The sequence below is a fragment of the Benincasa hispida genome, chromosome 11 (assembly GCF_009727055.1).
Source record: "Benincasa hispida cultivar B227 chromosome 11, ASM972705v1, whole genome shotgun sequence".
Classification (NCBI taxonomy): Eukaryota; Viridiplantae; Streptophyta; class Magnoliopsida; order Cucurbitales; family Cucurbitaceae; genus Benincasa; species Benincasa hispida.
Genome location: NC_052359.1, coordinates 21,825,765 through 21,850,161, shown reverse-complemented (window position 1 = coordinate 21,850,161; position 24,397 = coordinate 21,825,765). Strand labels below are relative to the sequence as shown.

Sequence of the window (24,397 nt, the reverse complement as noted above, 5' to 3'; positions counted from 1 at the left end):
AACAAACCTATATAGTTCAAGTTCTGTCTCCTGTTTACTTTGGTAGATTAACTTAGATTGTTTAGACCAGATTAGATACCTAAGTATCCACTTAGTAGCTTCTCAGTGTCTTCTTCCAGGGTTTGACATGTACCTGTTGACTAGACTTGCACAATAGGATAGATCTGGCCTAGTAGAGATCATAGATACATCAAACTACTACTGCTTGACTATAGAGAACCATTTGCATCTGATTTAAGTGTTCCAAGTCAGTTCCCTTAGGTGAATTGGCTGAGGATAGTTTGAAATGATGAGCAATAGGTATAGTTACTGGTTTAGCATTGGTCATTTTGGATCTTCTAATGATCTTCTCACAATAGTTGGTTTGACTAATGTTAAGTGTAGAGGAACCCCTGTCTCTATTAATTTCAATCCTAAGGATCTTCTTAGACTAACCTATATCCTTCATGTCAAACTCTCCCTTTAGAAGATCTTTGACATGCCTTAGATCTTCTTTAGAACTCCCAGCAAGCAACATATCATCCATATAGAGAAGCAAGTATACCTTATTCTTATAAGTGGTTGAGTTTACATAGGTACATATGTCATAGAAGCTATTTTGGAATCCAATACTCTCAATGTAGTCATTAAATCTCCTATACCAGCATCTAGGAGACTGTTTAAGTCCATAGATGGACTTGTTTAGAAGACAGTAGAGGCCCTCCTTTCTTCTTAAGACAGTAGAAGTCCTCCTTTCTTCTTTCTTTAGAACCCTTAGGTTGCACCATGTAGATAATCTCATCTAGGTGACCATGTAGGAAAGTTATCTTTACATCTAGCTGATCTAATTTAAGGTTCTACTGAGCAACTAGAGACAACAAAAGTCTGATAGAAGTCTGTTTTACTATTGGTGAAAAGATCTCCAATAGTCAATGCCTTCTCTTTGAGTGAATCCCTTAGCCACTAATCTTGCCTTGTACCAAGACTTATCTTCTTTAGAAGTACCCTCCTTTAGTTTATAGATCCATTTAGATGCTATTGGTTTGCATCCTTTAGGAAGAGAAGCTAGGGTTCAAGTGTTATTAACACTTAGTGATTACATTTCTTCACACATAGCTTCAATCCAATTCCTAACATTAGGGCAACTTACTGCCTCTTCAAAAGTGGCTGGTTCTTGGTCATTTGGAGCTATTGTAGCATTTAAAACTAGGTTATAGTTTCAGTATACCTAACTGGAGGAACATTCACTCTTCTTTGTCTGTCCCTTGCTAATGAGTATTGACTCAAATCAAGTTGAGCTTCAGTATGTTCAATTAGCTCACTTGCAGTTTCATCTTCCTCTTATGAATCATTTGGAGGATTCTGACTAGTGGACTTATCTTTAGGTGCCTCCACCTCAATTCTAGTGGTAGGACTCTTAGGTATCTCAATTGTAATCTTCTCTTTTTGCATGAACATTTCCTTTTCTCTAAAAGTGACATCCCTGCTAACGATAAATCTTTTCTTAATAGAATTCCACATCTTGAAGCCCTTTACACCCTCTATGAACCCTACAAACATACATTTTATAGCCTTAGACTTAAGTTTTCCCTAATTTTAATGTATGTATCCAACAATCCAAATACCCTTAGGTTGTCTAGATTAGGAGGATGTTTGGACCATTTTCTTCAGGGGTTAAGAAGTTTAGGGATGTATGTGGGCACATATTTAATGTGTACACTGTATAGCTTGCAGCAGCCCAGTACTTTTCACTAAGGATGGCATTTGAGAGGAAGCATATGACCCTTTCCATAATACTTCTATTAAGCCTCTTTGCCACCCCATTCTGTTGGGGTGTAAATCTGACTGTTCTATGCCTGGTAATGCCTGTTTCCTTACAAAATTTGTTAAATTCTTCACTACAGAATTCCAGCCCATTATCTATCCTTAGGTACTTAATTTCCTTAAAGGTTTGCTTCTTAATTATAAGTTTCCATTCTTTAAACTTGTCAAATACTTCTTTTGATTTAAGAAATAAAGCCCAACTTTTCTTTGAGAAGTCATCAATAAAAGAAAGTAAATACCTTGAGCCACTTAGGCTAGGTGTTGGAGTTGGTCCCCATTGGTGTGAGTGAATGTAGTTAATAATTGCTTTTGTTGAATGTTGTGCCTTGGTAAAGCTATATCTGGTTGCCTTTTACAAAACACAACGTTCACAAAAGGTCAGTTTATCTGAAATTCCGTTGGGTAGGATACCCTATTTAGATAGCACTTCCAACCCTTTAGCACTAATATGAGACAACCTCTTGTGCCATATATCAGCTTCTGTTAGATCATTAGTAGTGGCAAATATGCCCCTGTCATCATTTCTACTCCTTTGACCACAAACAAGGCATTAACTTTCTCCCCAACAAGGATCAACTTGGAATCTTTTAGAACCTCAATAGTTCCACTCTTGCCCTTGTATTCACATCCTACATCATCAAGCATTTTCAAAGAGATTAAATTTCTCTTAAGGAGTGGTACATGCCTAACACTTCTGAGGAGTTTCACTGTCTCATCGTTAAATTTCATTGAGACAGACCCTATTCCTTCATTTTGCAGCTTTGGTTGTTTCCCATGTAAACCATTTCTCCATCAACTTCTTTGTAGGTGTTAAACCAAGGTCTCATTGGTATCATGTGATAGGTGCATCCGGAATCCAAGATCCAATCATGTTTCCCAAAGGGGTTTACATGATTGGCCTTGTCAAGTGTTGAGGCTAGTGCATCTGAGTAGATAAAGGAACCTTCTACAACAGAAGCTTCAGGTTGCTTACCTTTAGTTTCTTTTTCTTTCTCTTGATTTTTCCTCTTGAGAATGAAACAATCTTTGATTAAATGGCCTTTAATTTTGCAATATTTTCATTTAACTTTCTGTTTTGGCTTATTTTCTTTTGAATGCAGTTGTTTTCAATCCTTTTGCTGATTTGATTTGAAATTTTCCTTCACAAACAACCCTTCACCACTTGGTTGTTCCTTTTTAACTGTCTGTAGCTCAAGTTCTCTTGTTCTTAGGGCAGAGATGATTGCATCAGTAGATATATTGTCCCTTCCATACTTCAATGCATTTTTAATTTCCCTATAGGATTCTAGTAAGGAGTTTAGAAGCACATATGCCTCATTCTCATCTCAATTTTCTCCCCAAGATGCTTAAATTCAACAATAATTGTTTTGAATTCATCAAGATTGTCTGAAAGGGATTTTGATAAGTCCATTTTAAAGGTGAAGAACCTCTCCCTAAGGTATATTTCACTTTAGTATCATACAAGTCTTCCAATTTTGTCCAAATCCTATAGGTTGTCTCTTGATCAAGGACTTGCCTTAAAATATTATCACTTAGGTTTAGGACTAATGTACCATAGGCTGTTAGCTCCCAATCTTCTTTCTTTTGAGCTGTGACGTTGTTTGGGAGAGAGGATGAATCAATAAGAGCCTTGTGAGCCTTCTACTGACCAAGAATGGCTCTGATTTTGGCCTTCCAAAGGCCAAGATCACCCTTACCATCAAATTTCTCCACTTCGAATCTAGCTACTACCATTTGACTGTGAATCTTGAATCTTGATTCTCCAAAAACTGAAGTCTTTTAGTGTCTTTGTTCTAATACCAATTTTGTTGGGCTTGTTTTGCATTTCAGGCCTAGGGGAAGAGGAAGTCTGATCCAAGATTGAGGTTAGGTAGAAGGAAAGGCTCTGAAGAGGCCACGATCTTCAGCTCAGTGATCAACATGTGGTGAATTCCAATAATACTGATAAGATGGATTGAGGTGAGCTAATGGGATTCTTGTTGGGTTTCACACCCTAAATCTCGTAGGGTCTAGTAGTCTGTAAACACCTGTATGAACAAACATATTGTGATGTAATAATATGAGATATATTTTTCACTACAGTCTTTGAAATATGAGGTATTTTAGTTGCATTAACCACAAACCAATAAACTAAGATCCCTGGTTATCGTTGTAACTTAAGCATGTATGTGATGACATACAAGTGGATCGTACTCTAAGTGATAACCTAAATGGTTTGTAGTATATGGATAAAGGAGGGAAACCTTATCCTGTTGACGCTATGACTGTGGCCCGCTTTGTAGATGTTACAAGTGTTATAAAGTGCTACAAATGGTCTGATCTTGACCATTCATGTATTAGACATGCGAGTGGATGCTCTATACAAAAGAGTTTGAATAAAACCGGACCACGAAATGTTTAGTCTCGTTATATAACGTTGTTTATGACAGAGACTTTCATTTCACTAGGATGACCATAGGTAACATGATCTTAATCCTGTGTGAGTTGGAAACTCCTGCCTATGAGGGCGGGTCTTTGATTTGTATGGGTGTGAGTGGCCAAATCACCGACTCAAACCTACCACTTCGGGGATTTGTTTGATTGAGGAGCTGGAAACTTAGCTACACAAGACGAAATTCACTTCTTCCCCGATTTAGGGGTACGTAGATAAATTACTCCCTTAAGGGTTGATTCTGGGACTTGAACAATGTGGCGCCACACCTTCTCTTGGCCCGAGAAGAATTTACTCATTGTAGGACTATGATGTATTGTTCATTAGAGGAATCAGTGATACTTAAGGAGTTAGATGTAATTACAGGGGAAAAATGGTAAATTGGCCCGGCTGTACGAGCAATTTGTGAAGGGTCATCGTATTGTTGATTGGTTATATCCAATGGACACAAAAATATATCTGTAGCGCGAAGAGTGCAACTATCAGTCTTTAGTGGAATACCTAGCAGTTAACGGATGGTGGATATCATGATTAAACAGTTTAGTTAGTTATGCACGTACTATTGGAGCTTCAAGCTATAGGTTCATAAGGTCCCCTTGGTAGCTCAATGGATTCATGTTGAGAATCAATTTTTAGGTTAGTTTGAAATGTTCAAATTAACAAAAAGAAATTTGATTATATATGATATAATTAAATTGTATCAATTATATGAGATATAATTGACTTAATGTATTAGATACATTAAGTGGAGGAATTATTATTAAATGCTATAAGGGAGAAAAAGAACTATAGTTTATATATTGCATGAGATGTGATATTAAAACTATAGGTTATGAATATATATTATTTATATTTGTAATTAAATCAATTATGGGATAATTGGTTATCGTTTTTTCTCCCAATAACCAACTTAGTGGGAATTTGTGATCAGTTATGGTAATTGATGGATAAAATGAAAATCGTTTTCATTTTTACACAAGGTGATCATTAAGTGATTAATAATCAGACGATCAACAGAAATTTCTATATGATAGCTTGAGAGCATACACGATCGTGCAACGAGTTTGATATATGATAGACACTTATTTTCTAAACGATCGAGTACTCAATCTATACGATAGACTTCAATTATCTTCCACTTACTCGATCGTCTATACGATCTGTCAAATTCCTCCTACCCTCTACCAAATCCTACAAAGCCCACAACTCCTGGATTCTCACATCGAAATACCAAGGTAGCCTTCTGGTGGTATCTACTTTCTGTTCGAGGGTTGAGTGAGATTTGTTCTTATTCGAGGAAATTGCTGAGGCATGACGTTCATGTTTGTGAATGATCGTGTAGTAAGATCGAGGGAATAAGAAAAAAAGTTCTTCAAGGGTAAGTTCTCTTGATCCTTAGTTGTTTTCCTTTTGAAGCATGCTATAATTTAGAGTTTATGCATAACTATTACTGTTTGATTATAAATGTGTATGTTCTGTCACAATGGGATTTGAAATGATCTCGCTTTCGCTCATGGGTCTCTTTGATACGAGTTCCTTCAATTGGTGCCAGAGCCAGGTAGTTCTGATAGTCCAAATTCCATTGATGCATCGAATTACATTGACGGTCTTGGTGGGTTTTATGTAGTCTGCAATGCGTTTAAATGTTAGATGTAGTTGTGAATGTGAGTTGATGGATGTTTCGGGATGGTTGCCTCTGTTTGTTAAAGCTTTCTTTACATTTCAATTTTATTAGTAAGGGCCCCTGTGTTTTTAGGCATAATGATAATGCTATCGAGTCTGTATTCAAAGTGTTTGAGTCTGTAAGAGTCGTTCGTGAAGAAGCTTCAGTGCATGAAGATGTTGTTCTCATCGAGGAAGAAAACCAAGAGTTAGTTAGATCGTGTAGCCCAAGCTAAACGATCGTTTAGATTTAGCTACGCGATCATGTAGAAAAGTTCTACTCGATCATGTAGTATTTACTAAACAATTGCATGACTGATGCTAAGTGATCGGGTAAAGAGTTTACTCGGTGGTATTGCGTTGGCTACTCGATCGTGTATACGCTAAGGTAAACGATCATTGAGTTTTTTAATACTCGTTGCATGGTAAGTGCGTGCACTAAACAATTGAGTCAGCCAATATGCTTCATCGCATAGTCACTGGCTACTCGATCACTTGGTATACGATGCTTGACGCTTGCTCCGCGATCGTTTAAACGATCATGCTTCACCGCATAGTTTTCATCTATACAATTGTTTAGGAATGTGTTACATGATGTGCATTGCATGATCGCGTGGCCTTCATGCTTCGTTGCATAGTCATAGGCACACGATCCATGCTAAACGATCATTTATTCTCATTCAGCGTCACTAGATGATCACAAGAAGCTGCTATACGATCAAAGGAACGATGTTTCACCTGGGCAGTTCAAGACCCAGTTCGCCTATTTGAACTAGTTGGCTCGTTTTTTTTTTTGTAATAGATAGCTTTATAATTTCCCTTTTTTAGGCTAATCATCCCGGTCAGATTCTTGATGAATGTACATGTGATGTATGTTTATTTTTATATGTCATAAAGTATGCCATATAGTTTTTAAAACCAACCATAGGTTATGCATTTGTCATGCATCATCTCTACATTATAAGAGCTACGATATAGTAGCTTGCATGACTAAATTACTTTGAAGCATGCTCATGCATTATATAATATAAGAGTTATAATATAGGCATGCATTAAGCATATTTATGCATCATCTTTATATTATAAGTGTTATAGTATAAGGGTGTATGAAGCATGTAATGTTATATAAGAGTTATTTATAGTAATGAATGAACATTGCATGAAGCATGACACATAGGTTTATTTATAAAAGTTATAAATACCTAGTTTAGCTTAGCAATGTGAATGATTTTAGTTATAAGAGTTATAATAGAAATTAGAACTAAAATTAATAAGAAAGACATGCATGCAAACTTAAGTTTAATCAGGTTTTAAAAAAGTTTTAAAATTTAATTGAGATAGACCTAAGATCATGATTCTAATGAGATTAAAAATGTAAGTTAATCTTTTAATCGGTTTAAAGGATTGAATTGACTAATAAAAAATTAAATATGTACCAAATCTATCTATAAGGGACCTTTTGTCTAAGGCAGGTTCTGTCTAGGTTAGGGTATTTAAGGTGATGGAAACGGAACACCCCTACCTGGGAACCTAGCTGGAAAGGTGAATTAGATATATTTGATGCATGCATGCAAATTCGATGATAGTCTGTTAAAGTGTTTAATGGGACTTGATTCGAACTTGTTTAATTATCAAAAGTAAGAGTTGTTTTATAAGCAAATTAAACTCACACTTAGATAAAATCAGTAGTCGGATTGTCTAAGTTAATGAATCCCTATGTAGAACATTCAGTGGGAGGTACCTAGGGTATATGATACTTCACTTAAACCTCTACACGTTTCTCCCTAATGTTCACACTGTGAGATCTATCCTCGGCCTCGTGGCACCCTAGAAGTGTCCCTCTAGAGGATGGTGTTTGGGTAGGTCAATACCAAGGTGAACGGAGAGAATGTTCATAGTAAGTGGGAGCGGGACGTGTCACAACATATCCCACGGTCTCTCTCATTAGGTTGGATATCGTTTTGTGCATCACCTCAAGACACCCTGGGAGTGTCCCCCTCTCTTTATTTGATCTCCTGAAAAGGATAAAGTTGCTTTAGTCTCTTGTCCTAATCTGCTTTTTCCTTATGGTGGGCGCATTAGGGCGGGACTCTAGGGCCTAAAATGAGGGGTTACACTTACACGAAATTGTTAAATGTTAACAAATTTTGGATAAAAAAAAGAATGGTGACTATTATAGTCAGTTACAAGAGTTGTTTCCGTCTAATGGTTGAGAATGTCTCATCCCAGTGAAGGGGCACTTGGTCACCCTAGATGTCTTTCACTTAGGGTAAAACAAAACTACTTTGCTAAAACCTAAAATTGGTGTTAAAAGTGGTAATGCAAATAGACTTATTAAGTTTATCCATGTTTTTTTCAGCAACTATTAAATTATGGCAATCGTGACATTAGCTTTATTAGCTGTCGACAAACTAACTGGCGACAACTACGCTAGTTGGAAAAACTCAATACTTACTATATTAATCATCGATGATCTTTGGTTCATCCTCACGGAGGAGTGTCCTCCTATTCCAGCTTCTACTGTTGCTCGAAACGTTTGAGACGCATATGAGCGATGGATACGGGCGAACGAGAAGGCCCGAGCATACATCTTGGCCAGCGTAAATGATGTCTTAGCCAAGAAGCATGAGCCCATGGCCACTGCATGTGAGATCATGGAGCCCCTGAAGGGAATGTTCGGACAAACGTCTGGGCAGCTCAAGCATGACGCTGTTAAGAGCATCTTCAACTCCAAAATGAAGAAGGGTACATCTGTTTGAGAACATGTTCTAAATATGATGGTCTACTTTAATGTGGTGGAGGTAAACGGGGCCCGTATCGATAAGAGCAACCAGGTTAGCATTATTCTGCAAGCATTGCCAGAAAGCTTCTTACACTTCGTAAGCAACCTGTTCTGAACAGGGTTGATTACACCCTTACAACTCTCCTCAACGACTTGCAGACGTTCCAATCCTTGTAGAAAAGCAAGAATAAGACAATTGGTGAGGCAAATGTTGGTTTATCATCTAAAAAGTTCCACAAAGGTTCGACCTCAGGAACTAAGTCTGCACCTTCTTCTTCCAACACTAGCAAGTGGAAGACGAAGAAGGGCAGTATGGGGAAGGGGAAGACATCGGCTAACCCACAACCTGTTGCACAGCAGGATAGGCAACCAGCATCAGTTGAAAAAGGGAAATGTTTCCATTACAACCAAGATGGGCACTGGAAGTGGGACTGCCCACGTTGGCTAAAGGAGAGGAAGAAGGCTAAAGCCAAGAGTAGATAAGGTAAATGTGATTTACTGGTTCTGGAAACTTGTTTAATGGAGAATGATGATTCTGATTGAATACAAAAGCATGAAACGGAAGCAAACAGAATCAATAAGCACTCTAATTACATTTAATTTGAGTTCTAAAAGCATGCTTTCACAAGAGGGTTTGAAATAAACATACATTTGATGAAATCTTCCAATTCCAAGCTGCTCTTCACATTAATTTAACTCCAAATCGACAGTGAACCACCAAGAGATCTTCTATACTATTCTCAGCCTTGAATTTGAGTGGTGGAACTCAAATTTGAGTGAATTTGGTAAGTTAATGTTATGGGTTTTTGGAAGGAAGAAGATGAAGTCTGCAGAAAACCAATTTTTAGCTTAAGAACCCTTTTTTTTCCCTTCTAATTCCAAATTGAGAGAGTTTTATTCTTCTTTAACATGCAGGCACTCTTCAGCAACTACATTGTCAGCACTTACTCGGGATTCAAAGTGGAATTTGTGTGTTCATGCATGTGAAACACCTTATGCTTAGAGGTTTTGTGGGAAAACCCTACTTTCTCTTCAAATTTCTAAATTTTCTATTTTCCAATTATAATTTTAATTAATTCTAAATTAATTAAAACCTTTATTTAATTAATCCATAATTTGATTAAATCAAAATCCAATTTCTTAAATTGAATTAAAAATTGGAATTAATTTGAATTTATAATTAATTAAACGTATTTAATTAATTAATTAATTTAATATCAAATATTAAATTAACCACACACCTAATTTTAAACATGAATCTAATTCATGTAATTAATATTTAAATCAACATTTAATTATTATACACTCTCAAATTTTGTTTAATTTCAACAAATTAAACTTTAATTATATCAAATATAATTATGCAAACCCTAATTTGAATTTGAACTAATTCAAACCTAAAAACCCTATTTTCAATTTGAACATTTTCAAGTTGATATCATTCTAAATTCACTCAATTTAATAATTCAAGGTGTTCATGTTTTATGAGCTAGTAGAGCGACCTTATGGATCTACAGATCATGAGCTCCAACGATTAAGATTAATTGGCTAAACTCTTTAGACTGAATTAATCAATATTCATTAACTATCGAGTCATACCACTATAGCTCGATAGTTGCACTCTCTTCATTATAGATACATTTGTGTCCACACGATATAACCATAGCTAATAAGTCGACCCTTCACAGGTTTTTCGTAATATTGACTGGGTCAATATGTTGCTTTACCCTCGATATTATGTCTTATTCCTTAAGTTCCAACTGATCCTCTAATGAACAATTGGTTTATGATCCAATCACTAAACCAGATCCCTCTCGAGCTAGTGAAAGGGTAAGGCCCCTTGTTCAAGACTTGGATTCAGTACTTAAGATAACAAAATTTCTCCTATCCCTAAATCGAATAGGCGTGAATTCCGTCTTACACCCTATGTCCCCAGCTATCTACCCGATCTTACCCTTGAAATGGGAGACTTAATGAGTCGGTGTTGTTGAGCCAACCCTCACCTATAAAAATCTAAGTATAATCCCGAATAAACAGGAGTTCATAGTTAACTCAAAATTAAGATCGAGTTACTTAGGTCATCTAAACGAAATAAACAGTCTTAAACAATAAACAACTTTAAAAGGTAAGAGTGACTTATTTCTTGGTCCGATCTTATGAAAACTCATTGCATAGGACGCCCCCACTCCTCATGTCATTACATGAACGAACCTGGATCACTTCGTTTGTAGTATCTTCACAACAACTTGTAACAGCTGCAGAGTATGCCGCATCCAATAGTGTTACCAGAATAAGGTACCCAACCTTAATCATATACTATAGACCATTTTGGCTATTTACTTAAACTTAATCCATCTTTATGTCTCCACATAAAGTTCAAGTATTCATATAATAGCCATGGATCTTAGTTTATTGGATTTAGACTCTATCAGTGCAATTAATATATTCAATACCTATATTGAAGAAATGTTAAATAACATCTTTTTATTGATAATAGAATATGTTTAACTTTTACAAACTACGAGTTTTAGGATATAAAAGCCAGCAATATGGTATGGTAAGCATGGACGAACACGCAACCTTCAAAACACTCGAACCTAAGTATAAATTTACCCAAATAGTATAACACTTCAGTGGGAGTTTAATAACTTATATGATAAAGTTATTAGAACACTTCAGTGGGAGATTAATAACATGTACGATACATTATTTTTAGCTTTCACATCCCTAAAAGTTCACAATTGAGATTTAAGCGATATTTCGTGTCACTTTAAGGAAAGTATTTTTTAGCATAAATCTAGATTCCATTAATAAGGGGAAGTCGTTCAAATATAAATCAAATATATAATAGATTGATTTCAACTGCAACATCTCCACATAGTTCACACTGTGAGATTCATATGACACTTCGTGTCACCCTGGGAGTGACCTCCATTCAGAAAGTGTTTGTATGAGTCAATAACAAGGTGAACAGGGGAAGTAGTTCATAGTAAGTGGGTGAAGGATTTGTGTCAACATGTCCTGCGGTCTCTTTTGTTAGTTTGGACCGTGAGATTCCTATGTTGCGCCTGCTGGTTTGCTTTAGGTAGCCCTTGCTAGTTGTTTAACAACAGCTATCCCCTCGGAGGGTTGTAACATAGGATTCGGAACAACACAAACTTCAGAAATGGATAGGATTTCTTAGGTCCATTCCCAACCTTGACTCTCCATTTCAGTAGCATAGTTGGGGCCGACCTCTAACGTCTATAAACGGAGGGTTACACTTACAGAATTACTAAAGTGTTAGTAATTTTTGACCAAAAACGGTAACTAAACAACTATAGGAATAAGAGTTATTCTGAAGATAGTGTTTGGTCAAAATTGTTTGCTTTAGTGAAAGAGTATCTAACTGCCCTTCGGTAGCACGTATTCTGACTCACTATAGTATCGTTGCAAATAGATAATGGTTATGGGTACATTATTACTTGTTTTGCTAAAACTTGACTTTAGGTTTAGTTGCAATTTGCTAATTAGAATTTGTTTAAATTTTTTAGCATGTCGAAATCTTCTAGAATACTCACTTCCGAATTAGTTAACGGTAAAATCGAACCGACATACAAATTACTATCGATTAATGGTTCTAAAAAGGTATTAATAAAGGATTTTCCTCTATCTCCCGACACATCTAAAGTTTTGAACGACATAGATAAAAATGAAAAATTCGGAAAACAAGATGAATATGATTTTCTAGTTTTGAAACATGTTTAGTAGAGAACGATAAGACTTGGATAATTGATTCAGGTGCCGCTAATCATGTCTGTACTTTCTCTCAGGAAACAAGTTCTCAGAGACAGTTGATAAGGTGAAACAATCTTTAAGGTAGAGACCAATGAGGTTGTTTTAGCTAAAGCAGTGGAAGATATGAAGTTATTTGTAGGAGATAGATACATTTATCTTACCTCTTAGTACCGGGCAAGGGGAATGCATGCTATTTCCATTTTTGTTTATTACATTCCTTCAATGAAAAAGAATCTAATATTTGTCTCTTGCTTGCTGGAACAAAATTATAGAATTTCTTTTGAAAATGATGAAGTGTTTATCAATTCAAGAAATAACAATATTTGTTATGCAAAATTAGAAAATAACTTATATTTATTAAAACCAACTGAGGTAAAAGCCGTTTTGAACATAGAGATGTTTAAAACTACTAAGACGCATAAGAAAAAGAAAGTTTCTCTAAATGCCTATCTTTGGCACCTGAGTCTGAGTCACATAAATCTCAACAGGATTGAGAGATTAGTTAAGAATGGTCATCTAAATAAGTTAGAAGACAATTCATTATCACCTTGTGAATCCTGTCTTAAGGGTAAAATGACCAAAAGATCTTTTCCCAGAAAAGGTCTTAGAGCCAAAGAACCCTTAGAGCTCATACATTCTGACCTTTGTGGTCTGATGAATGTTAGATCGTATGAATATTTCATCAGCTTCATTGATGATTATTCGAGATATGGGCATATTTACCTGATGCACCAAAAGTCTGAAACATTTGAAAAGTTCAAAGAATATAAGGCTAAGGTTCAAAACCAATTAGGTAAAAATATTAAAACACTTTGATCAGATCGATGTGGTGAATATGGACTTAGAATTCCATAACTATTCGATAGAACATGGAATCCAGTCTCAACTCACAGCCCCTGGCACACCTCAGTAAAACGGTCTGGCAGAAAGGAGAAACAGAACTTTTTTGGACATGGTTTGTTCCATGATGAGTTATGCTCAGTTACCAAATTCTTTCTGGGGACATGCAGTTGAAACTACAATGTATATTTTGAACATAGTTCCCTCAAAAAGTGTTTCTAAAACACCTTACGAGCTCTGAAGATAACGTAAAGGAAATTTATGTCACTTCAGAATTTGAGATTGCCCGACACTTGTGTTGGTGTAAAATCCTAAACAGTTGGAACGTCGTTCAAAAGTATGCCTATTTGTAGGCTACCCAAAAGAAACGAAAGGTGGTTTCTTTTACGATCCTTAGGAAGACAAGGTATTTGTATCGAAAAATGCAACCTTCCTGAAGGAAGACCACAAAGAATCAAAAACCTCGCAGTAAGCTAGTAATAGAAGAAATATCCAGAGAAACGACAAATACATCAACAAGAGTTGTTGACAGAGTAGGCCCATCAATAAGAGTTGTTGATAATGCTGGTATTTCACATCATTCTCAAGAGTTGAGAATACCTCGTCATAGTGGGAGGGTTGTGCAACACCTTGACCGATACATGGGTTTAACTGAAACTCAAGTCATCATACCAGATGATAGCTTAGAGGATCCATTGACTTTCAAGCAAGCAATGAATGATGTAGATAAAAACTAATGGATTAATGCCATGGATCTTGAAATGGAATCTATGTATTTCAATTCTATCTAGGATCTTGTAAATCAACCTAAAGGGATAAAACCCATCGGTTGCAAATGGATCTACAAGAAAAAATGAGACCAAGCTGGCAAGGTATAGACCTACAAAGCAAGACTTGTGGCAAAAGGATTTACCCAAAGAAAGGGGGCAGATTATGAAGAAACCTTCTTTCCTGTTGCCATGATAAAGTCAATAAGAATAGTCTTGTCCATAACTACATTTTATGATTATGAAATGTGGCAAGTGGATGTCAAGACAACCTTTCTGAATAGCTATCTTGGAGAGAGTATCTATATGTCTCAACCAGAAAGGTTTATTGAACAGGGTCAAGAGCAAAAGGTTTTCAAACTTAATCGATCCATTTATGGATTGAAACAAGCATCTAGATCCTAGAATATGAGATTTGACACTACGATCAAATCTTATGGCTAACAAAATGTGGACAAACCTTGTGTTTACAAGAAAATCATTAACAAAACTGTCGCTTTTCTGGTGTTGTATGTTGATGATATTCTACTCATTGGGAATGAAGTAGAATTTCTAGCTGACATTAAGAGATGGCTGGAACACAATTCCAAATGAAAGATTTAGGAGAAGCACAGTATGTTCTTGGGATCCAAGTAGTTCACAATCGCAAGAACAGAACATTAGCACTATCTCAAGCATCTTATATAGACAAGATGTTGTCTAGATATAAAATGCAAAATTCCAAGAAAGGAACATTGCCTTTCAGACATGGAGTTCACCTGTCTAAGGAACAAAGTACTAAGACACCTCAAGAGGTTGAGGATATGAAACAAATTCCATATGCATCAGCAATAGGGAGTTTAATGTATGCAATGTTGTGTACTCGTCCCGATATATGCTATGTCATTGGAATAGTTAGTAAATTTCAGTTCAATCCTGGATATGATCATTGGATTGCAATTAAGAACATTCTCAAGTATCTTCAGAGAACGAGAGATTACATGCTCGTGTATGGTACTAAGAATCTGATCCTTACTGGATACACTGATTCTGACTTCCAAACCGATATTGATTCTGGGAAATAAACTTCGGGGTCAGTATTCACTCCGAATAGAGGAGCAGTTGTGTGGAGAAGCATCAAGAAAAGTTGTATTGTAGACTCCACAATGGAAGCTGAGTATGTAGCTGCAAGTGAAGCAACAAAAGAAGCAGTATGGCTCAGAAAGTTCCTGACTGACCTGGAAGTAGTTCCTAATATGCACCTGCTCGTCACCCTCTATTGTGACAACAGTGGAGCAGTTGAAAATTCAAAGGAACCTCGAAGTCATAAACGTGGAAAGCACATCGAGCGGAAGTACCATCTCATTAGGGAGATTGTACACAGAGGAGACATGATCGTCATGCAGATAGCCTCGGAAGACAATTTTGCTGATCTGTTTACGAAGGCCCTCTCAGCTAAAGTGTTCGAGGGTCATCTAGTAGGACTAGGTTTACGAGATATATATCACTAGGGCAAGTGGGAAAATATATGGGTATTTAATACCCTAGTTTATTATATTTATATTTTTTGTTCTCTCAGTGTAACTCAACATTGTATATATTGGTATATCTATTGATCCATTGGAGTTTTAGTCCAAGTGGGAGTATTGTTGGGTTTTATGTCCTAAAACACGCAGTTTGTAAAAGTTAAACATATTCTATTATCAATAAAAAGATGTTATTTAACATTTCTTCAATAAAGGTATTGAATCTATTAATTACATTGATAGAGTCTAAATCTAATAAACTAAGATCCATGGCTATTACATGAATACTTGAACTTTATGTGGAGACATAAAAATGGATCAAGTTGGAGTAAATAGCCAAAATGGTCTATAGTACATGATTAAGGTTGGGTACCTTATTTTGGTAACACTATTGGATGCGGCCTACTTTGTAGCTGTTACAAGTTGTTGTAAATATACTACAAATGAAGTGATCCAGATTCGTTCATGTAATGACATGAGAAGTAAGGGCATCCTAAGCAATGAGTTTGCATAAGATCGGGTCAAGAAATAAGTAACTCTTACCTTTTAACGTCGTTTACTGTTTAAGACTGACTATTTCGCTTAGATGACCTAGGTAACTCGATCTTAATCCTGAGCTAACTATGAACTCCTGTTTATTCGAGATTATCATTAGATTTTCATAGGTGAGGGTTGGCTCAACAACGTCGACTCAATAAGCCTCCTATTTCAGAGGTAAGACCGGGTAGATAGCTCAGGACATATGGTGCAAGACGGAATTCACGCCTACCCGATTTAGGAATAAGAGAAAGGTTGTTTTTTTAAGTATTGAATCCAGGTCTTGAACAAGGGGCCCCACCCTTTTACTAGCTCAAGAAGGATCTGGTTTAGTGATTGGATCATAAACCAATTGTTCATTAGAGAATCAATTGGAACTTAAGGAACAAGACATATCATCGAGGGTAAAACAGCATGTTGACCCAGTCAGTATTACGAACAACCTGTGAAGGGTCGACTGACTAGTTATGGTTATATCGTGTGGACACAAATATATCTACAGTGAGGAGAGTGCAACTATTGAGCTATAGTGGTGTGACTCGATAGTTAATGAATATCGATTAATTCGGTCTAAAGAGTTTAGCCAATTAATCTTAATCGTTAGAGCTCATGATCTCTAGATCCATAAGGTCGCTCTACTAGCTCGTAAAACACAAACACCTTGAATTATTAAATTGAGTGAATTTGGAATGATATCAATTTGAATTGTTCAAATTGACTTTCAAATTGAAAATAGAGTTTTTAAGTTTGAATTAGTTCAAATTCAAATTAGGGTTTGCATAATTATATTTTATATAATTAAAGTTTAATTTATTGAAATTAAACAAAATTGGAGAGTGTATAAATTTAAATGTTGATTTAAATATTAATTACATGAATTAGATTCATGTTTAAAATTAGGTGTGTGATTAATTTAATATTTGATATTAAATTAATTAATTAATTAAATATGTTTAATTAATTATAAATTCAAATTAATTCCAATTTTTAATTCAATTTAAGAAATTGGATTTTGATTTAATCAAATTATGAATTAATTAAATCAGGGTTTTAATTAATTTGGAATTGATTAAAATTATAATTGGAAAATAGGAAATTTGGAAATTTGAAGAGAAAGTGGGTTTTTCCCACAAAACCTCTAAGCATGAGGTGTTTCTCATGCATGAACACACAAATTCCACTTTGAATCCCAAGTAGATGCTGACAATGTAGTTGTTGAAGAGTGCCTGCATGTTAAAGAAGAATAAAACTCCCTCAATTTGGAATTGGAAGGGAAAAAAATTGTTCTTAAGCTGAAAATTGGTTTTCTACAGACTTCATCTTCTTCCTTCCAAAAACCCATAACATTAGCTTACCAAATTCACTCAAATCTGAGTTCCACCACTCAAATTCAAAGCTGAGAATAGTAGAGAAGATCTCTTGGTGGTTCATTGTCGATTTGGAGTTGAATTAACGTGAAGAGTAGCTTGGAATTGGAATATTTCATCAAAGGTATGTTTATTTCAAACCCTCTTGTGAAAGAATTTTTTTAGAACTCAAATTAAATGTAATTAGAGTGCTTATTGATTCTGTTTACTTCTGTTGCATGCTTGTGTATTCCATCAGATTCTACCTGGATCATAGACTCTGGGGCCACTAATCATGTTTGTTCTTCTTTTCAGTGGATTAGATCCTGGCGACAGCTTGAGGCTAGTGAGATGACGATGTGAGTAGGGACCGGACACGTCGTCTCGCAGTGGGAGGCTCCAGTTAACTTTACATAATAGGTTTATCATTTTACATGATGTATATGTTGTTCCCGAGTTAAAGAGGAACTTAATTTTTGTAAAGTGTTTGCTTAAATGTATACGCTCAACTTTTCAATGAATAAAGTGTTTATTCTAAAAGATGGTGTTGAGATATGTTCAACATTACTGGAAAAAAATTTGTATGTGCTAAGACCATAGGCAACAAATTCCCTCTATAACATAGAGATGTTTAAAACTGTCGTAACTCAAAATAAACGACTTAAACTTTCTCCTAAAGAAAATGTCTAACTTTGGCACCTTTGATTAGGGCACATTAATCTCAATAGGATTGAGAGATTGATAAAGAATGGACTTCTAAACGAGTTAGAGGAAAATTCTTTACCTGTGTGCGAGTTATGCCTTGAAGGCAAGATGACTAAAAGACCTTTTACTGGAAAAGGTTATTTAGCCAAAGTGCCTCTAGAGTTAGTACATTCAGACATTTGTGGTCCAATGAATGTGCGAGCCAGGGGAGGTTATGAGTATTTCATCACTTTTACTGATGATTACTCAAGGTATGGGTATGTTTATTTGATGTAACATAAGTCAGAATCATTTGAAAAGTTTAAAGAGTTCAAGGTGAGGTTGAAAACGCATTAGATAAACGGATTAAGACACTTCGATCTGATTAGGGTGGAGAGTTTTTGGATTCTGAGTTCCAAAACTATTTGATAGAACATGGAATCATTTTCCAACTCTCAGCATCTAGTACACCTCAACAGAATGGTGTATCGGAGAGCAAAAATAGAACCCTGTTGGACATGATTAGGTTGATGATGAGTTATGCTTCCTTATCGGACTCATTTTAGGGCTTTGCAATAGAGACCGCAACCTATATCCTAACAATGTTCCTTTCAAGAGTGTTGCTAGGACATCTTTGGAGTTGTGGAACGGGCATAAAGCTAGTTTGCATCACTTCCACATCTGGGGTTGCCCTGCACATGTGCTTGAGGCTAATCCTAAGAAACTGAAACCACGTTCAAGGCTATGCTTATTTGTAGGCTACCCCAAAAGGACATGAGGGGGTTACTTTTACGATCCTAAGGAAAACAACGTGTTTGTGTCGACAAACGCTACCTTCCTTGAGGAGGATCATATAAGGGAGCACAGTCCGAGAAGTAAAATAGTATTGAGTGAACTTTCCAAAGACACTATTGAAACTTCAACAAGAGTTGTTGAAAGGCCTGCTACATCAACAAGAGTTGTTGATGAAAGTTCATCTAGTAAGTCAAATCCACCTCAAGAGTTGAGGGAACCTCGACGTAGTGGGAGGGTTTCGAACCCACCTGTTTGCTATATGGGTTTAACTGAATCTTCGGTATGGTAGTCGATGGCGAGGTTGAGAATCCATTGTCTTATAAGAAGGCAATGGAGGATGTTGATAGAGATGAATGGGTCAAAGTCATGGATCTCGAGATGAAGTTTATGTACTTCAACTTAGTATGGAATTTTGTAGATCAACCTGATGGTGTTAAACCTATAGGTTGCTGATAACTTGTAGAAATACAAGTTATTTATACTGTTTTATTTAGATATTGCGGCTAAAAGAAAGAAAAGTTGCGTCGATAGTATAGAAATTGGCTAAGAAATGTGAAAATTATAAAATGTCGTCAATACACCCACTAACACCATTGTGATGGTAGAAAAGAATGTTCCAGTTTCTGTTTGCAGGAAATCAGTCACCGCATGCGTTCATGGCTCGAAGATAAAGTGAACAACGCATCTACGTCGCATTGCACCCATCAACCGAGAATGAGGAGATGATCAACGCAATGACTGCACATGCGACAATCGATCAAGAGCCCTAGCGATCAACACAATTTCAACCGCATGCGGTGATCGATCAAAGATGTAAAGAGCAACGCATTTGTGGAGGATTCTGACAAGTGTACAGCTTTCAGTTGTGCATTTCTGATGGGTTGATTGCATAACAGAAGGAATTTCTCATTCTGCCATTTTAGGAACTACATAACCATACAGTGAGGACCACATATTCAAAGAGCCAAGTCTCACCTATAAATAGCTTCTGCAAATTCACTGAAAGATATACATGAATACATAGAGACGTGCATATATTGATTCTGAGAGAAAGGCTAGTTTGAAGCGACTTACAAAGTAGATCCGGACGAACCACGAGATAAGGCCGAGAGGTGAGTCTCCGAGCAGAGAATTCTTCCAATCCCCGTAGTTGAAGCTCTGTGCGAAGGTCAATTCTACCAGGAAAGCAAGTCTGAGAGGGAAGCTTTCCTCTCCACTACTTCCACACGTCGGCAAGCACAACCTCCATTCAAGATCTAGGTCAAGACATTGACACTCTTTCTGTATTTGTTTCTAATCTCTATTTCATCATCTGTATTCATCTTCTTTACTCTTTCATTCACAACATGTATCAGACGCTTAATTTTAGTATTAAATGTTATGATAATTTCCATTGTCATCTCTCTGTCTCTTTCCGTACATCCATAATCCATTTTCTCCATGATGTGTTCTTAATCCCATGGTTAAATAGCAAGAATTAAGCGAGTAAGTTAATTTGCGTTAAGGAAATAATTAAGTTTAGCTAAAGCATGCTTGACGGCATCTTCACCTGTGAGAGCAAAAGTGAAGATGTTATTCCGCCTATCGAGAGAGAATTGGAAGAATGCGTTAATTAAAGCAAGAAGTATTTCCAGAGATGGAAACAACCTTGCGTTCATCACGTTCATCCCTGTTTCACCATAGAGATATGGGAACACGGCCGATTACTGAGAGGTGTACGCCAAGGGAAAACGGAACCTTAGTTGCATCTTTAACACAATTGACAAACTTGCAATGTTTTTACTATTTACTCTTTCTCTTTCTGCTTCATTCATAAAGACTTGCCATCGCATACATCGAATTTTTGTATAACTTCACAGTCAGTTCTTGACCTCAGTATCGTGTATCATGTATCTTGTATCGTGTATCATATTAGTTTAGGATTTATTTTATTAACGCATTTTTATTTTCAATGCAATTTATATTTCTGTATAAACCCAAATTCTTTATTCATTATTAAAACCGGTCGCATGTATCACAATAGTAGCGCATTAACGAAAACAATCCCTTTGTTCGACCTCAGATCATTCTGAGATACTTGCGTTGGAATTATACTTGGTTTAAGCACAAGGAAACTTGTGACATGCACTACTCTATCGCATACTACGAGCATATTATTAACAACGCATATATTTAGACCTAGTATGACATAAAAATGTCTTTATCGCAAAAGCACTCGAGCGCATATTTAGCACATCATTCGTTTCATTCATTAGCTATGCATTAGAGTAGTTAAAGAGATTAAATTTATGTCATCAAGTTTATGGCATCATGAATTTGAATCATTTTCATCATCAGTAGTGTGTATAAGAGATACATAACATAACACAGCATAACACTCCATTCGTATCCTTACAAGTTTTACAAGTTTATGGTGCTGTTGCCGAGGAATGGGTAACGGTTAGTGTTGAATACTTTTGTGGTATTTTATAGGACAGATCTCTTTGTACTGGTTGTTTATCGCGAAGAGCAGTCTGATGGTTTATGAGTACTGGAATTGATCAAGAAATTCTAAGCTGACCCAGAGATCAGGTGAATTTTTCGCGCAAAAGCACATCAGAACCAATTTAGGCAAAGAATAAACATGGCAAATAATAATGAGAGGCCCGATGGGAATCAAGGGGTAAATTGGCCAGCGCAAGACCCTGTATTTCTTGCTGCCGACCGCAACATCCCTATAAGAAACTACGCGGCGCCGAGTTTTTATAACTTCTCGCCCGGAATTTCAAGACCCACGGTTGAGAAGAACGCAAGGTTTGAGATAAGGCCGATCATGCTTCAGATGATCCAAAATGTGGGACAATTCGGAGGTCTACAAGGAGAAGACCCGCATGCTCATTTGAATAGCTTTGTAGAAATGTGAAACGCATTCTCCATACCTGGTGTGACTCCTGAAGGAATTAGATTGTATCTCTTCCCATAGGGATGAGGCAAGAAGGTGGGCTCAGTCACTAGAGCCAAATGAAATCAACGCATAGGATCAGTTGGTCGAAAGGTTCATGAATAGATTCTTCCCTCCAGCCGTCAATGCAAGGAGACGGAGGGATGTGTTGAATTTCGAACAGAAGGGTTATGAAACTTTGAGCACTGCCTGGGTGCGATTCAGACAATTAGTGAAGAACTGTCTGCATATCGGGATTCCCGATTGCGTTCTGATGGAGACTTTTTATAATGACTTGGATCAATCAACGCAAGCAGTTGCTGATGCCTTCGCGGCAGGAGGATTAATGGACAAGGCGTATACGGAAGCAAAGATCATCTTAGATCGCATTTCGCAGAATACAGATGAGTGGTTAGATAACGAGTATGAGGAAAAAGGTTTGGAACAAAGAAGAGCAGAAGGTGCCATTGTACCAGCTGATACAATGAACACCTTGGTAGACCAGATGACCACAATGACCTCGCTCCTTCAAACTATGGCTATTCAGCAAGGACATCTCTCTCAAGGTTCAGCACAAGCCAATGCGTTGACACGAGTGGCTGTAGTAAATTGCGTGCAATGCGGAGAAGGACACTCAGTGGAAGTCTGCCTGTTGAATCAACAATCCGTATACTCTATTCACAACGAATCATTCGGCAACACCAACAACCCTAGTTGGTGGAATCACCTAACTTTCAGTTGGGGCGGGAATCACAACTAGGGGTGCCAAAGTAATCATCAGAACAGTCATCATGGGAATCGAGGCAATCCTCTGGTTTTCATTAATCAGAGTGTACAACCCTACGACCAACCGTCCTTTTCTGACACCTCTTGTAGTACCTCGCTGGAAACATTATTGAAACATTATATTGAGAAGAATGAGGCAATTAAGCAATCGCAAGCTTCCTCCCTTAGAAATTTGGAGGATCAGATTGAACAGCTTGAGATCGAACTTAAGAATAAAGCGACTAGTACACTGCCTAGCAGCTCGGGAGCATCGGGGCCACATGGTAAAGAGCAATGTCAAGCAATGACATTGAAAAGTGGCAAGACAACAATCCCCTGCCACCAGTACTAGATTCAATAACAAGGCCAGTAGAGGTAATCATCAATGATGACCAATCAACCACAAACCATAGAACTACCAGTTCAGAAGGAAATACTTCTACAAGGAGTGAATCTCAGCAAGACTTAAATTCAAAATCACTGTAACCTCCAGCTCCTAAAACACAATAAGTAAAGGACCTCAATGAACAGCCAGTTGAACAGAAAGTACGACAGGATCCTCCACCTTTCCCGTCCAGGCTGAGAAAGAAATATGACAGCAAACAATTCCAGAGGTTCCTGGATGTTCTCCGACAATTACATATTAACATTCCCTTAATAGAAGCTTTGGAACAAATGCCGAGCTATGTGAAATTCCTCAAGGACATACTTGCCAACAAGAGGAAGATTGGGGAGAATGAAACGGTCGCATTAACTTATGAGTGTAGTGTGCTTTTTCAAAACAACATCCCCACTAAAATGAAAGATCCCGGGAGTTTCACATTGCCATGCTCGATAAGGGGAAAAGAAGTCGGAAATGCACTGTGTGATTTGGGGGCAAGTATAAACCTAATGCCCTTGTCAATCTTCAAAAAGCTAAATATCAACAATGCAAGACCCACCACGATTACGTCGCAGTTGTCCGATAGATCAATAATGCATCCTGAGGGCAAAATAGAGGATGTACTTGGGCAAGTAGATAAGTTCATCTTCCCTGCTGACTTTATCATATTAGATTATGAAGCTGATATTGAGGTGCCTATCATCTTAGGTCGCCCATTTCTTGTAACAGGGCGAGCACTGATCGATGTAATAAAAGGAGAACTTACCATCAGGGTCGACGATCAGCAAGTTAAGTTCAACGTTCTCAATGCGTTGAAATACCCGAGTGATATGGAAAATTGTCAATATGTTGGGGAATTGCAGGAAGAACATTGGCATGAGCCCCTAGAAGAATCGGAAGAAGAAGACTTTGGGATCGGCGGAATGTGGGAGGAAAATTGCGCCGCAATTCCAATTGAGTATGATTTTGAAACAATCAAGTTATCTGAACGAACAACGCAGCGTACTAAGCCATCTTTAGAAGAACCACCCATGTTAGAGATGAAGCCGTTTCCAGTGCACCTCAAATATGTTTATCTACAAGGCAATAACACTTTACCGGTTCTTATATCTGCCTCGCTGAGCAAAGAGAAAGAGGAAGCACTTATCTAGATCCTAAAAAACAACGCAAAAGCCTTGGGATGGACCTTAGTGGACATTCGAGGAATTAGTCCTTCATATTGCATGCATAAGATTCGTCTTGAGGAAGGAAGAACAGGATCTCTAGAGAGGCAACGCCGTTTGAACCCTGCCATGAGAGAGGTTGTGAAGAAAGAGATAGTGAAGTGGCTTGATGCAGGCATCATTTACCCTATATCTGATAGCAGCTGGGTAAGCCCAGTGCAATGCGTTCCAAAGAAAG

The 24,397-nt window shown here is 37.1% G+C and overlaps 1 protein-coding gene across 1 annotated transcript; it reads left to right on the top strand.

The window, feature by feature from the left end:
- The first annotated feature begins 23,289 nt into the window (after positions 1-23,289).
- On the top strand, positions 23,290-24,147 carry LOC120090611. The gene has a single exon (XM_039048330.1). It carries the CDS (start codon positions 23,290-23,292, stop codon positions 24,145-24,147), a length of 858 nt encoding a protein of 285 aa, XP_038904258.1.
- The last annotated feature ends 250 nt before the right edge of the window (positions 24,148-24,397 follow it).

Excerpts from the sequence above, each read along its gene's own strand:
- LOC120090611 (XM_039048330.1), top strand. The coding sequence starts at position 23,290 with ATGCCGAGCTATGTGAAATTCCTCAAGGACATACTTGCCAACAAGAGG.